At 45.7% G+C, this 14,248-nt stretch overlaps 3 protein-coding genes across 3 annotated transcripts in view; 1 reads left to right on the top strand and 2 right to left on the bottom strand.

Moving 5' to 3' along the window:
* The window catches only part of LOC105184052 (tubulin alpha chain), a 13,876-nt gene extending 13,648 nt beyond the window's left edge, over positions 1–228 (bottom strand). Inside the window, exon 1 of the mRNA XM_025299369.1 lies at positions 221–228. Coding sequence (XP_025155154.1) covers positions 221–228 — 8 coding nt within the window. The remainder of the gene's footprint in view (positions 1–220) is intronic.
* A 6-nt stretch (positions 229–234) lies between these two features.
* Positions 235–2,410, top strand: LOC112588686 (tubulin alpha-3 chain-like). The gene is made up of 3 exons (XM_025299360.1): positions 235–408; positions 1,702–1,946; positions 2,088–2,410. Exons 1-3 carry the CDS (start codon positions 235–237, stop codon positions 2,326–2,328), a joined length of 660 nt encoding a protein of 219 aa, XP_025155145.1. The 3' UTR covers positions 2,329–2,410.
* A 4,094-nt stretch (positions 2,411–6,504) lies between these two features.
* Positions 6,505–14,248, bottom strand: part of LOC112588045 (fasciclin-1-like) — a 244,634-nt gene continuing 236,890 nt past the window's right edge. The window contains exons 4-7 of the mRNA XM_025299245.1: positions 10,997–11,127; positions 10,189–10,285; positions 7,964–8,129; positions 6,505–7,377 (exon numbers count right to left, since the gene is read on the bottom strand). Of these exons, the coding sequence (XP_025155030.1) occupies positions 7,190–7,377; positions 7,964–8,129; positions 10,189–10,285; positions 10,997–11,127 (582 nt within the window). The 3' untranslated portion in view covers positions 6,505–7,189. The remainder of the gene's footprint in view (positions 7,378–7,963; positions 8,130–10,188; positions 10,286–10,996; positions 11,128–14,248) is intronic.

The following is a 14,248-nucleotide window of genomic DNA, read 5'->3' as shown; positions in this document are numbered from 1 at the left end:
GCATGTCAACTTCCGCATGTTTTTCTGTATTTAGTCTCGAGTATGACACATCTAAATTGCAAATGAACATCTGTTAATTTCATCGAAATGACAGTTTAAAATTTTTGTTCAATTTTGTCAATTGCTTTAGGAAAAACATGTATCAAATTAAATAATATTTTGACAATTTTGTCATTTCTTGGTGCAAATAAAGATTTTTGTGTGTTATGAAATAAATCACAGTAACATGGCTCGATGAGTCCCTATCGTGAGGCAGTTTCGATCTTTGTGGGGCAAGCTGGAACACAAATTTCAAATGCTTGCTGGGAATTGCTTTGTCTCGAGCATGGAATTAGACCCGATGGGTTTCTCTATAAAGGATTTAGACCATCGGATGATTTATACTGCTCATTTTTCTCACCGTCGGAGGTAAATTCCAATTTCTCAGCGTATATACACATATATTCCCTGTATATAGGGTCTGTCAAAAGTTCCGGAACGACTAATTATTTCAAAAAATAATGATTGTTTAAAACAATGTTTGAAACAAAAGTTGTAGAGTTTAAAAAAAAGGTATCAGATATTGTTTGACCTTGGAATGACCTTGAGAAACGTTATCAAGGTCGACATAAAAATCTTAAATGGAAATTCCAATTTTTTATTACACCGTCTTTTTCCACCAATTAATTTAGACAATTTTTCTCTGAAACATTTTTTATTTGCCTAATATTTTTTGAGACATTTAAGGATAACTTGGTAACTTTTTTAATATTTAACTTACGATATCTCGCTAACTATTTGTCGGGATAAAAAATGGTACTAGACTTTTCTATTCTACTTGGTCTCAAGAATATATTGGTACAATAGCGCCCTGACTTTTGTTAATTTGATGGTTTTGAAATTTCAGTAAGTTCGGTAAATTAACAAAAAATAGAGTATTATTGTATCAATATATTTTTGAGATCAAATAGAATAGAAAAGTCTAGTACTATTTTTTTATCCTGACAAACAGTTAGCGAGATATCGTAAGTTAAATATTGAAAAAGTTACCAAGTTATCCTTAAATATCTCAAAAAATATTAGGCAAATAAAAAAATGTTTCAGACAAAAGTTGTACAAATTAATTGCTGGAAAAAGGCGTTGTAATAAAAACTTGGAGTTTCCATTTAAGATTTTTATGTCGACCTTGATAACATTTCCCAAGGCCATTCCAAAGTCAAACAATTATCAATATCTGATAGCTTTTTTCAAGCCCTACAACTTTTGTTTTAAACATTGTTTTAAACAATCATTATTTTTTGAAATAATTAGCTGTTCCGGAACTTTTGTCAGACCCTGTGTGTAGATTATATATGTATAGATATCCAAGATTGTTCACGATTCTACTCAATATTGGAAGTCAATCCAAATTTTGGTCGTATATTCGAAGTAATTTATAATACCCGTTGATCATGTATCATCTCGTTAAATCTTCGAAAAATAAAAGGAAAAAGAAAAAAAAATATATATATATATATTTCTGTTCGTATCTCCTACTATTTGAAAAAGAAATATATTTTTCCCTTTGTTGATTTTCCCTCTAACATGTTAATTATATAATATATTTAATTTACGTAACACACCCATGTAATAATGATTTCCACGTTGTTCCGCTTTTGCCAAAAATAAATGAGTCGATAACAAGGCGGTTGACGATGAATACTATTGAGTACAATTCTTTAGACAGGGAAGTTCACACCGCGCACTGTGGTGATCGACTTAGAACCAACAGTGATCGACGAGATCAAGACTGGCTCTTACAGAAACCTCTTCGGTCCAGGATGTTTGATCGCGGGCAAGGAAGATGCTGCGAACAACTTCGCCAAGGGTTACTACTCGATCGGTCGCGAGGCGATTGACGTCACGTTAGATCGCATTCGCGTAACGTGCGAAGACTGCTCGAATTTGAGTGGTTTTATACTCTGTAGGTAGGTGTTTGTAATTCGACTGATGCGAGATTCTCATCATTTTGCCTCCACATCGTTTGATTCTAATAATACATATTCTCTCATACATTTTTACGTATCATTAAATTTACATACGTATAAGTAGTGAAGCTAATTTTGTAGATCGTGCGGCGGTGGCACTGGCAGCGGCTTTACGACCTTGTTGTTAGAAAATCTCGGCGAAGATTACGCTAAAAAGACCAAGTTAGACTTTGCTGTTCATACCGCCCCGAACATTTCTACCGCGATCGTGGAGCCTTACAATTCTATTTTCGCTACACACGGCGCATTGGATTACGAAGATTGCTGTTTCTTAGTAGATAACGAAGCTTTGTACGACATATGCGCTAGGTGCGGTGATTAGTGTGCCTCTCGGTTAATAATAAAACTGCAATGAGTGTCGTTTAGATAAACTATGTTGTCACGTTACAAGGCTTATTGAGCGTTTTTGCAGGAGCTTAGATGAGGGGGGGAGTTAATTATCGCGCGAGTTATTTCGAGTACGCGCACGTACTCCGCTAGCCTGAGCGGAGGCCGCGTAGCGCTAAAACGGCTGCGCGAACCCGCTGAGATTAGAATCGTTACGATACACGGGAGGGGGGAGGGGCGGGCGCAATCGCGCCCGCCCGGATAGAATCTTTACGATCGCCGTAAAGCTCGTTCTCTTTCTCATTTCCGGCCAGATTCCTGGCGCCGTGCCGCCGACGCCGCTTATCTCGATGCGAGGGTGCGCGATGCTCTCACCAGCCGTACAAATTGCCCGTTGCGGGCGCCTTTCCGCACGTTCTTAAACGGTTAGTATCGCGCCGATCGTCCAACGTCGTTTTCCCCCGGGTCACCCGCGAGCCCGTTATAACGTTAACGATAATATCTTCATTTGTCAGGTCGATGAACGATCGCCGGCGCGCGCGGGTCGACCGTCCGCGGGTACCAACACACACACACACACACCGCCCTTTGGTCCATAAAAAATTTCATTAAAAAAATCCAGAAAATTTCTGGGAGGACAGAGCGCCTCGAACGCGCGATTCCCCTATCGAGTGATTTGACGAGAATTCCGATGAAAAAAATGCGACGGAAGCGGTGCATTTTAAATAAATCAATTAATCGCGGCGTTTCGTACGACAAAAGCGCACGCACAAAACTGTCACATCCTTTATTAAAAAATATATGTCATCGTTTGAGGCTTGAAAGAGACAAGCTCCAACCTCCTAGTTGAAACAAATCGACATAAATGTGTAAAATGTCCAAACTCTGCTCGATTTTAAGCTATGTCCCGATAAATTGGTTCTACCCAGAAGAATCTTTTTTTTCGCAGGATTACAGTGACGTGAACGTGAAGCGCGTGTCAGCAGATCCGCGATGAATGACGGGTTCGTCGCTCCAGTCGCACGGAATTCCCCAATGAAAATAGCGAATGGAATTGTAACGGGCGAGAGTCGCGAGAATGCGGCGGCGTGGCCGTAAATTTCGATAGCCCATGCCGTGTTAATCCCAGAGGAATATCTGCGCCGAGCGTTGTTCGCTGTTATCTCGGCAGAATTATACAGATGATCGTTCGGATGAAGTTCCCCGCCGACTTATCTCTCTTTACCGAGATAACATAAATATATGTTGCCCTCATTTGCCTGCATTTGAAATTGAAAAGCGGTATCTCCGCCGAAATGAAATGTTATCCAAGACGACGCTGGTAGATAAGAATAGATTCTACATTGTTGCGAGCGTGCAAAATATCGAACACACACAAGAGCGTTTTCGCATACTTCACGTTATCTTCATCCGGCTAAATTGAAAATCAGCTGAGCACTAACACACCGGCGGCGGCGGCGGCGGCGGCGGACTATCGACGCAACGCGTGTGCAGACTTGAGAATTCGCGAGCTCTTCGCGGCGGCCGTTCAATTCGGCAGGCGACAGGCGGGCGGGAATGCGGGAAGTTCCGGGCGATGGTAATTACCTCGTTTAGCCTGCACCCTCGCGTCGCTCGCGTGTCAAAATGTGCACGCTCGTGCATTCGGCGCGAACGGCAGCGATTACGCGTCCGCGGCGACGACGGTTTCGTCGTCCTCCTGCGCACAATATCGCCCGCGCGGATCCTTTGAGATCGGCGGCACGGCTCCGCGAAACACGTCACGTCGGGATACACGTATCGGGACCGCGAATACTAATGCCCCTCTAATGCATCGCGCGGTCTGAATTCATAATAGACACTGGCAGCTCGCGAGCGAGCGAGCGAGCGAGATGAAGCGCCCGCGCGGAAATTTCGCCGGGATCAAGGGTGCAGCAGCGAGAGTGCGGCTTCGCCGCCGTCGCTCTTCGCCCACCTCTCTCGTGATTTATCCCGAAGCACGAGCGAGCGCGAGCGAGCGAGCGGGCGTGCCGGCGCCATGCGTGACCTGCACCATCCCTCGCGGAAATCACGTGTCGCGCCCTTTGTTTTGAGACACTCGCGGCGCGGATCTCGACGCCGCCGACGGCGAACGTAGCCCGGAACTGAGGCGCGCCGGACTTCGCGAACGGAGGCAAGATGCAAAGTGACGAATCGAATACACAGACATCATGAAGATTGAATCCAATGAAAAGAAAACGATATTTATTTTATTTCTTTTTTTCTCATTTCCATGAATAAGTGATGACCAAATGAGACCAAACTGATATCTCGCTAGTCGATGATGGAATAAGTCGGTCGACGTTTACACTGAGAGAAAAAAAAATGTCCAGAAAACAAAAAGATATTTGTTCGATGGGTACCAGTAACATATTCACTTGGATTTGAATTCTTTCATTTAAGTTGCCTAAAAAAATTGCTCTCGCGAAGAGCTACGAGTTTGAGAAAATGTAACTTTCTCGTTAAGGAAAAAAACCTTTTCCCGGTGTGAAAATATTAGAGTACGTCTGCTGTTAATAATACCGAACAAATAAAAATATTTTTCATTTTCTAGATATTTTTCTTTCAATGCAATCGTACCCGCCACGCGGTCTCCCAATTTTTGACGGTTTGACTCGGTTTGACGGTGCCGGTTGCCGATTTTCCACAGAGAGGCAAACGTAATAATATTTAGAGTTATTTAAAATTCTCGCTCGTGCGTCTCTCGGAATGGAGGAATAATTTTTTCTCCATCCACGCGTAGAGGCAACTCTCTCCCGTGTGACAGACTGGAGCTTGCACTCGGGCTTTTTCCCGCGAGTCGCGCCCGTCGCGCCTTATATCTCTCATGATTACCGCGACATTTTCTCCGCGAGCGACGCGTCGCCGAGTGCTCAAAGGTTCGCGAGCGTGGCGTAGCGACGACGGCAAGCTGCGAGGAGGGAAACTTGTATACCTCAGCGACGAAATCGAGACGGAAAATCATCACTCGACGTTGCTCGCTCGCTCGAGCGACCGTGAAAACCTCGGCATCGTACGGGATATCAAACACGAGCTCGGCTCGCGGAAAAACGACGAAATCCGACAATGGCGACCTGTTCCCCAGCTGCCCCCAGTTGCCGTGCCTTTTACCAGTGCGGCGCGAATGAGAGACTGCGCCGGAGGAAAAAGCACGAAACAAAGGACCGCGTTCAATTCCGCAGAGAGCACCGCGCGGAGGTAAGGAGGTTTAAACGAAGTTAGAGATTCGATCTTTTTTCTCGGCGGCATGTTCTCTCTCTCGCTCTCGAACAGCGAGCCGGACCGGTCCGGTCACACAATGCTTCCGCTGAGTAGATGGCTTTCCGGGTCGATTGCTGTCGCTTTTTCCACGGTACGCCGCGCGTACGTGTGTCGTTTGCATTAGTCGGGTTATACGGGATGATCGAGGACCCGGCGGTGGATTTCAGCGAGCGGATTTCTCGATGTTTCAAACGTGTTCACCGGTGTTTTTCAATCGACGAGGTAATGGCTCAGCCAATTTTCTACCTTTCTCGAGCCGGCAAATGCCGCCGGAACGTTGACGAAGGATCATAAACAGCGACGGTGGTGATCACCGTTGACGAATGATTTGTTTCTGTTGAACGCGATAAACGCGAGATTCGACTCGAAAATCAAAGCGAACCCAGCGTTCGACTGACCCAGATTCTTTTTGCCCGGCAATCGGAGCAATCGAGCAGCGGAAGCGATTATCGCGGAGCACTTACCTCTAATCACCGCGAGCGTCGCTCGTTTGAGCCTGAAGGGATTTTTACGGCGATTCGCGACTCGCCCGCCTCGGCGAAAAACACGCGGATAATGCCGCGTAACATTTTCGGCCGAATAATGTGCCCGTGTATTTTTGCAAAATAAATACGCTGCCGTTCGGAATGCAAATACGGGCCCGTTCGCATCGCAAAATGTAGGGGTGGTAGTATAGAGTTTTTTCTAAATGCAAATCTATTTACATCTGCATCGCAAAATATTGAAATAATATTCCTACACGATCCACGCCCCATGGAGCTACAAATTTCAAAATGCAGATGTACACATCGCAACGCGCAAGATACGAAATTATTAATTTCGTGCTAGAATTGAGATAGGTGAATTGAGATAGGCAGATACATAGAGAGAGAGAGAGAGAGAGAGAGAGAGAGAGGGGGGGGGGAAGGGCAAATGGGTGGGAAGATTATTGTTTCGACATACACACACAATATCGTTTCAACTTTGAACTTCAACGTCGAGCGGATATCACGGCGACAACTGTCTTAACGCCGTTGGCGCGCGAATTCACATTAACATTTAAACACCGCGTCGGAGCGGAGCTCCGTGTCGCACGGTAACATTTAATAATTCGTCCTAACGAAATGCAGCCATATTTCCAACGTAAATCAACTTTAACGAGCACGAGCGCGAACGCAAATAACGCCGATGACGAGGCCGACGGTGCGGCGCGATGGCGCGCTTCGCGCTCGAATCATAATTCACCTTTCTGCGAGATCGGTTGAGCCGACTGATTTCGCATTATTTCCGTTATTCTCAATATTTAATAAACGTGCGTCAAACATTATTATCGACTAACGCGCTGACGGTCGTTAAAATTCATCCCACCGCGGGAGCGATTCCATAAATAAATCGATCGAATTAATATCACATTTCTGATTAAAAGGAATGTAATTTTCGTGCTTGAAAATTGACCACGCGCTCACATAGACAGAGCAGACAGACACGTACGTGTCGGTCGGTGTGAATTGAGCACGATTGAAATACCCCAAACGGGATATAGAACCGACACATCGACGAGCGTTGGCAGACTCGAGTAACACCTCATGGAAATCGCGTTAATGATAAAACGATTGGTCACTGACCTCCAGGAAATCCCTCACGGTAGTGTCGACGACCATGAGCGGCCGTTGTATCAGATGAACCACGCCGTTGCGCACCGGGATGTTCGCCTTCACTATTTCTGCCAGCACCACTCCGGTCGGATGGTTCGAGTCGCCCACCAGTGTATTCGATTTGACGTAGACTGAAAATTGAACTATCGATTAAGGCACGGCGTCTGCTGTCGAAGCGCAGACACGTCTCTCTCTTTTAGTCTACCGTAGATCGCCCCGTTAAGCTCGCGCTTGGGCCGGTCGTGTTAAACGCGATAACGCGAATAACGAGTAATTTCATTCGCAACGATAATTCGTCCGTTTGACTCCAAATTAAGCCGCGTCGTCGCCTACGCCTACGTAATCGCATATTAACACAAGAATCAGATCGTCCGAGGTGGAGAAAGAGGTTGAACACAAGATTAAGGTGCTTGCTTTGATTTCCAGATTGGTATCCATCGTGAATTTATCTCTCACGATTCGTCTGGATATTCCATTTCGCTTCTTCAGAGAAACTTCAGAGAGTTTCAGATTGTTCCACTCCTTGAAGAAGTGAAGTGGAACGTTCAGACGAAACGACGGACGCGGTACCGGGAACCAAATCAACCGTTCCTCTACGCTCTCTGCGATAGTCTAAGATATCCAAAAATAAAGATATCGCGAACGTCGATCGAATGTCGATCTTTTGTAGAGCGGAGAGTGGATTCGAGAACGAAAGTATGGTGCTGTCGTCATTACCTTTATTGTGCGCCTTCAGGAAGCTGACGGTGACCTTCAGGTTGTCGGAGAATACGAGGGTCTCATGCTGCTTGTTGTCCTGCGTTGGCGCGGTGAAGAGGACGTGGTTGGGTATGACGTGGCCGTCGATCACCAGCTGGTCGATCTTCTGCGGCCTAGGTTCCGGCTGTAACAGGCGAACGAAGGATCGTCTTTGTGAGGAGCACGTTCAAGGATGCGCGGCGATCGCGCGAGTATTTTTTCTCAAGCTCGAGAATTTTCCTCGAGATGCTTTTTTCCGGCCGCTGTTGATATTGCGCGCGCGGAAAAGCGGCGCGATTCTGCACGGAATGTACGAGCGCACGATGAAACCGTAACAGCCGCGACTGTTCCGAAATGTTCGCGCGTTGAAGCTCGCGCGACGCGCTTTGTGCGCGCACGTCACGCCTTCTTGTTATCGAATACACGCATCCTTTCATCGGGCTTCGCTTCGACACAAAGACGCGGCGACTGCGCGTCGTCATGGCAACTCGATTTCCGCGAACCACGAACTTTAAATCCTATCCTAACGCGGCGGTAGCGACCTCGACGAAAGTCGTCGTCGTCCTAGGCGACGACGACGACGACGACGACGACGACGAGAGGCGCGCAGAGGTCCCGATATCGGCCCGTCGAGTTGCGATGACCTCGTTGAGAGGAACTTTTCGAGATCGAGTCGTGCGCCCCTTCGTCGTTACACCCTTCGGCGTCGCTCTCAACGAACGCTGTATTTTCTTCGCCCGTCTTCCCGCGGCTGTGTATGCGTGCGTTTCGTGTGTATGTGTGTGTTTTCTTTGCCTTTCCGTTCGGACCCAGTTCCGGTATCGTAGCACGCATATACAGGCGCGAAACTTTTGGTAATTTCTGACGCGGGGTGGCTCGTTTGCTCTCCCGGTCGCGGCTTTTACGTTCCAAGTTGGATTACACTCTGGCCAGGCGCGGTGTTGAAAATCGGCGGGAGAGAAAGCGGGATTTCGCGTCGAAGTGTAGCGATGCGGGAATAATGAAATCCGCGGGAGAGGATGTGGGAGTGCGAGTTCGCGTACAAACGAGATTCATGATTTTTAATTGTTTTCGCGTCCGCCGAGAGTTAATGGGCATTTCTTGAATAAAAAAGGGGGGGAGAGAGAGAGAGAGAGAGAGAGAGAGAGAGAGAGAGAGAGAGAGAGGGAGAGAGAGGGAGAGAGAGAGAAAGAGAGAGAGAGAGAGAGAGAGAGAGAGGAGGGTAACCAAATTAAAAATTTTAACACCATAGAATTTACAACGCGGCGAGTTTCGGCGGAGAGCTCGCGGGACAAAGCGTGGGTTACAGCACCGGCGACTAACTATGCGGCGGATTTTTTTCGCGCTGCTTTTTTCGGGAAAAGTGATAAAAGCGGATGGTGATTCTAAATTCTCGCGGCTTTCGGGAGCGTTAATCGAACGGTACCGAGAATACGCGGGAATTTTCAGCGGACGTGTTGCGTCGCGCTGCGTTGATCGGATCATCCTACTAAAGATTTCGCACTTTTGCATAGTAACTTCCCGAAATGAACGTCACAGAGACAGAAAGAGAAGGAGAGAACGGATGCACGTACGCGACAAACGATGGTTCAACATTAAGATGAATTTGCACACAATGTCAGAATGTGTCACACTTGTAATGCGACGTTTGAAACGTCTAAATGCCACGCGTGTATCTGCACGGAATAATTTACACCCGCTGGTAAAACGTCACAACGCGTAACGCCGCTGCAACACGATGTTCCGTACGGGACGTTTTGAATGCGAGCGTAAATCCTGCAGTGTCTGAGAGGCGCTATCGCTATGTCACGTAATTATTTCAAAGCGCGTCCTCCACCCCCTTCTATCTCCTCGTGACACTTCGCATGTCGCGAGAATTCTTAATCCTCGAGAGCACGGCTTTCCGTTGCCGCATCCTCAGCTTCCGCGATTGGACATATTCCTTTGCGACGAGCCGATCACCGTCGACGAATCAGTCGTGAATTATTCAACGTCGATATTTCTCCTCCGCGAGGCATTCTCCCATGATTACACGCGGACTATTGGAACGAATATGCGCGCGCGCGCATTCTCTCGATTACCCCGTGTCACTTCAAACGAGGCGCGACGCGATTGCCCGCGAAATCTCCTAAAGGGAGCCGCGAGGAAGGATATTAAAATCATCCCCTGGATGATCAATTCACGAAGGTCGCTAAGCCGCTTACCTTGAAACCCTCGTCAACGGGGATGAAGAAGGTATAACGTCCCTGGGCCTTGAAGATCGCCTCCTTCTTCTCGATGACGATCCGCTGTCGGAAGGTACTGCAAGAAGTAGCGAGAAAAAGAGAGGAATGAAAAGAGATGAAAGAGGTCAATTATGTCGGCGCAACGACGACGCAGCCGACGTTAATAAGACAAACGAGAAAAGTTCGTGCATCTATTTACGTTATTTAAATTATTCCGCCCTCTTGCTTATTTCTTCATCTGCGAGTTTTTGTATTTATATTTAAATCAGCAACTGTGCGCGCATTAATTGACGGGCCGGTGTGAGTTATACTTTAGGGCGGCCGACACGGTAATGGTTCGACACGAGATATTCCAATTCAGAATAGAATATTTACGGCGTAACCATAAAATTTGGAGAGTGAAAATTAAAAAAAAAAAGAAAGAAAAAAATGGCCAGCTCTGGAGGACTTAAAGATCAAAAACGAAATTTCGAATAACGACGACGATCTACGGAGCCTCGATGCAGCTTTCTCTCCGAGAACATCTCCGCGAAATGACGCTATCTGAACGCGATCTGAGCGCGTCGAGGATGAATCACTCCTCTGAGATTCAAGGACGCGAAAAACTCTCCTTGTCCCGACGCGGCAAACGTTCTCGTTATTCTTTCAGCTTCGTGCGTTCTCGAAAAGCGTCGCCTCGCGTCGGCTAAATGCGCTGGACTACTCTCGAACCTTCGATATCCTGATACCGTCACGTCGTCATGAAGCACCAGCCGAACGCTCTCTCTTTCTCTCTATCTACGCTTACCGTACACGGTGATCGCCCAAATTGAGATTTTCGCTCTGGTTCAAGAACTGAAAGGCAGTGGGGTTGTAGATTGGCGACTCCGCCGAATTGGATCGCACCGGCTCCAGCACTTCGTTTATGATGTGCAGGACCTGAAACATAGAATGAGACGCGACAAGTTAGCTGGGAAACGATGGCATTGCAGCTCTTGACGAGATCTTTTTGGAAATCATATTGCCCTTTTAACATATTGCCCTTGATGAATCATGTGAAATCTTATGCTCGCTGTGCTGAAAATTGAGAGGCGGATCACGAAATTTTACGTTTTTGTAAAAATACAGTAAAATTATATAATTATATAAAGATACAATAAATAAAATTGAATAAAATAAAGCAGCGGACTCGCGAATGCATTAGTATGCTGTTAACTGAACAATGCGATAATTCACGATCGATGCGTTTGAATCTCCCCTTTTATTTCTATTGGGTAAAAATAGATATTTTCGGCAATATAGCGAAAAATAAAACATTTATTTTAAAATAAAATATATTTATGATATATGCGAGAGAAAGTACCGAGTACGCTCGCAGTCACCAAATAGGATTGATGAAATAATGCGAATAAAAATTTATATGGAAAATCTCAATATGCGCGATATCGGAGCATTTAACGAGGATTCTCTCTCTCTCTCTCTGGAAGTCGCAATTATAAATTTCATTGGCGAATATAGGAACCCGACGAGACAAGAAATCGCGGAAATTTATTAACGAATCGAACGAGATTTTTTTCTATTTTATCAGCAGCGAATTTGTTTTATTCACATTCGCGTATTTCGTTATTTATTTATCTTTGCCGTGTAAATTTATTTATCTGCATTTCGCTTTCATCGAGGAAGATTAAAATTTAAGGTTGAATCGTTTATCTCTTTTATAATACAAGGTGCACAAACAATATATATATATATAAATCTTATCTAAAAACGTTCCTTCATTGACGATTCAAACTCCTATTAGCCGTGTACCCTCGCTACTTCCAGTCTTATAAAATTCCGGCTCAAAGTTCCGTAGAATTTTGAGAATCTCTGATCTAACTTACGCGCGCAAGGACGAAGTTAATCTTGCCAAGTCGAACGATCCATGAATCCGGCCCGACGAGCTAAGGCGAAGTGAAACAAACCGACGTCAAGCTCGTGAGAACGGAGACACGGGGAGAGAAAGAGAGAGACACCAGGGATGAAGCCCGTGGTAGAGGAAGCGGAAGCGGATAAGCGGTCCAGAAAGAGAGCTCCGGAGGTGCACGTCGCGAGTATTTATCCTGCGGCGACGAGCGCAGGTTATATCGGGTCTGTCAGAAACAACTGACGCGCTTTAATGGCGAACTCATGAAGGAGGGCAAAACATATTTGTTTATGTGTCTGCGCGTCTACGTGAAGCGTTATAAAATCTTCTCCGGCGTGCGCGAGAGCTCCGTGCTTCTCTTCCGAAGCAGTCGCGAGAGAGAAAGAGAAAGAGGAAGAGCGGAGCTGTGCGGAGAAAGCTGCCGTTGCGTCGTGGGCGACGCTTTTTCTCGCTTTTATTTGCGCGCGGCGATTTATTTGTCGAGTTAGAAATTTCTATAAAACCTCTCTCTCTCTCTCTCTCTTTTTTCGTCTATATATCTCGCTTCGATCGCCGCCATTCCGCACTGCGAATACATCGAGAAATAAGTTTATGAAATCTCGCGATGGTCACAAAGCCGACGAGAAGAGATAACGCGGTAGTCCGCGTTTTATTTCTCTCTTTCCCTTTCTCTCTCCCGTTTTTGTTTCTTCGTCTACGCACTCGGTGCAAGCTATTTCACGGGTGTCGGGTCGCTGGAAAGTGAGAAGACGTGGGAAACCGTCACCCCCATTCCCGCGTCTCCGTCGGGAGCAGTGCGGCGCGCCATCATTTACCATTGCGAGAAGGAAAAAGTTTGCGACTAAAACGCTATCGCCGCTATTTATTCGCTTTCCCCCGCGATCGTCCTGGCTCCCTTATCTCGCGAGGGATATCCTGACCCTGTAGCTGTTTGCCTTCCTCCGTCAAGAGTGGGAAGAGCAAGGGGAGAGCGGAGACGGCATAAGCGTCGAAGTTGCAACCCCTCGGGAGATTTTATCGTCGGTGGAATACGCTGTTCCGGGCGTGCTTTTGTTTCCAGTTTCTTATTAGCGAGAACTTATTCTTGTAATAGATCACTGAACGCTCGTGCGTGCGCGAGATACTTTCCTCTAACATGTATTTACATTTTACTTTTAACGCACTTTACACGTTTGGAGATCGAGACAGACATTCTGCCGACGTAATATTCTGCCGCAGCAGTCTTGAACTTTTCTGCTGTTTTATTAACGCATCTATTAACATACTAAGACATCAAATTCCACGGTGTTTTTATTACTTTTCAAAATCGAAAATTTATATTATTTTCAAGTTGTGTGTGTTGGGACGAAATGTTGAATTTCTCATGACGAAAGGCCACAGGGAGTTGCAATATGAAAGTTCAAGCCGCGAAGAGACGAAATAAAACAATGAAACGTTAAGATATCGTATCGAAGCAGAAGAAAAGAAAGCGATCAGAGAAGTTTTCAGGAAGTTGGGAAGGAGCACTCAAGAAGTGTTTGTAGTTCAAATGAGCGCTCCCGTGCTGTTCCCTCATCGTTCGCTTACGCATGAAATTTCTCAATAGCTGGAGTACTATTTAGACATTTGCTTGTTGCTTTGCATATTTTATAAACACTTTTACTGATCGCTCGTAAAGAGCGATTTGCTGGACGATTTCGACACGCTCCGTAAAGATTGTGTCCGCTCTTCCTAAACGTTCCAAATAGGCTATAATCAGCTTCCAGCAAGCTACGTATATTTTTCTACGTAATCTCTCGTACGCTGGTGAATGTATGCTTGCCGAAAGCTCATCAAAAAGTTTATTTTCACTCGAGAGTGAATAATACTGATGATATCGTAGTCAATATTTGATATACGGTGTTGTAACGAGTGGATTATTATTTATTCTCGGCTTATAAAATATGCTCGAAGGGAATAAATGCATTTTTAAATATCGTGTCGCGGGATGAGAGAGAAAGGCGAAAAAATATAAATAGATTTAATAAAATATTTGCCGAGGGCTTCTCTTTTCCTGCGCGCGGATTTAATAAAACGCGAGACGTTTTTGCAAAGCAGATATAATTAAATATTCTCGCGCGATCCATCGTGGCCGCGCCGACAGTTTTAATACGAGACATCCATCACGATGTCTGT

The sequence above is a fragment of the Harpegnathos saltator genome, unplaced genomic scaffold, assembly GCF_003227715.2.
Source record: "Harpegnathos saltator strain DR-91 unplaced genomic scaffold, Hsal_v8.6 scaffold103, whole genome shotgun sequence".
NCBI classification, from domain to species: domain Eukaryota; kingdom Metazoa; phylum Arthropoda; class Insecta; order Hymenoptera; family Formicidae; genus Harpegnathos; species Harpegnathos saltator.
The sequence above is the reverse complement of the archived record's forward strand: the minus strand, read 5'-3'. Positions and strand labels throughout refer to the sequence as shown.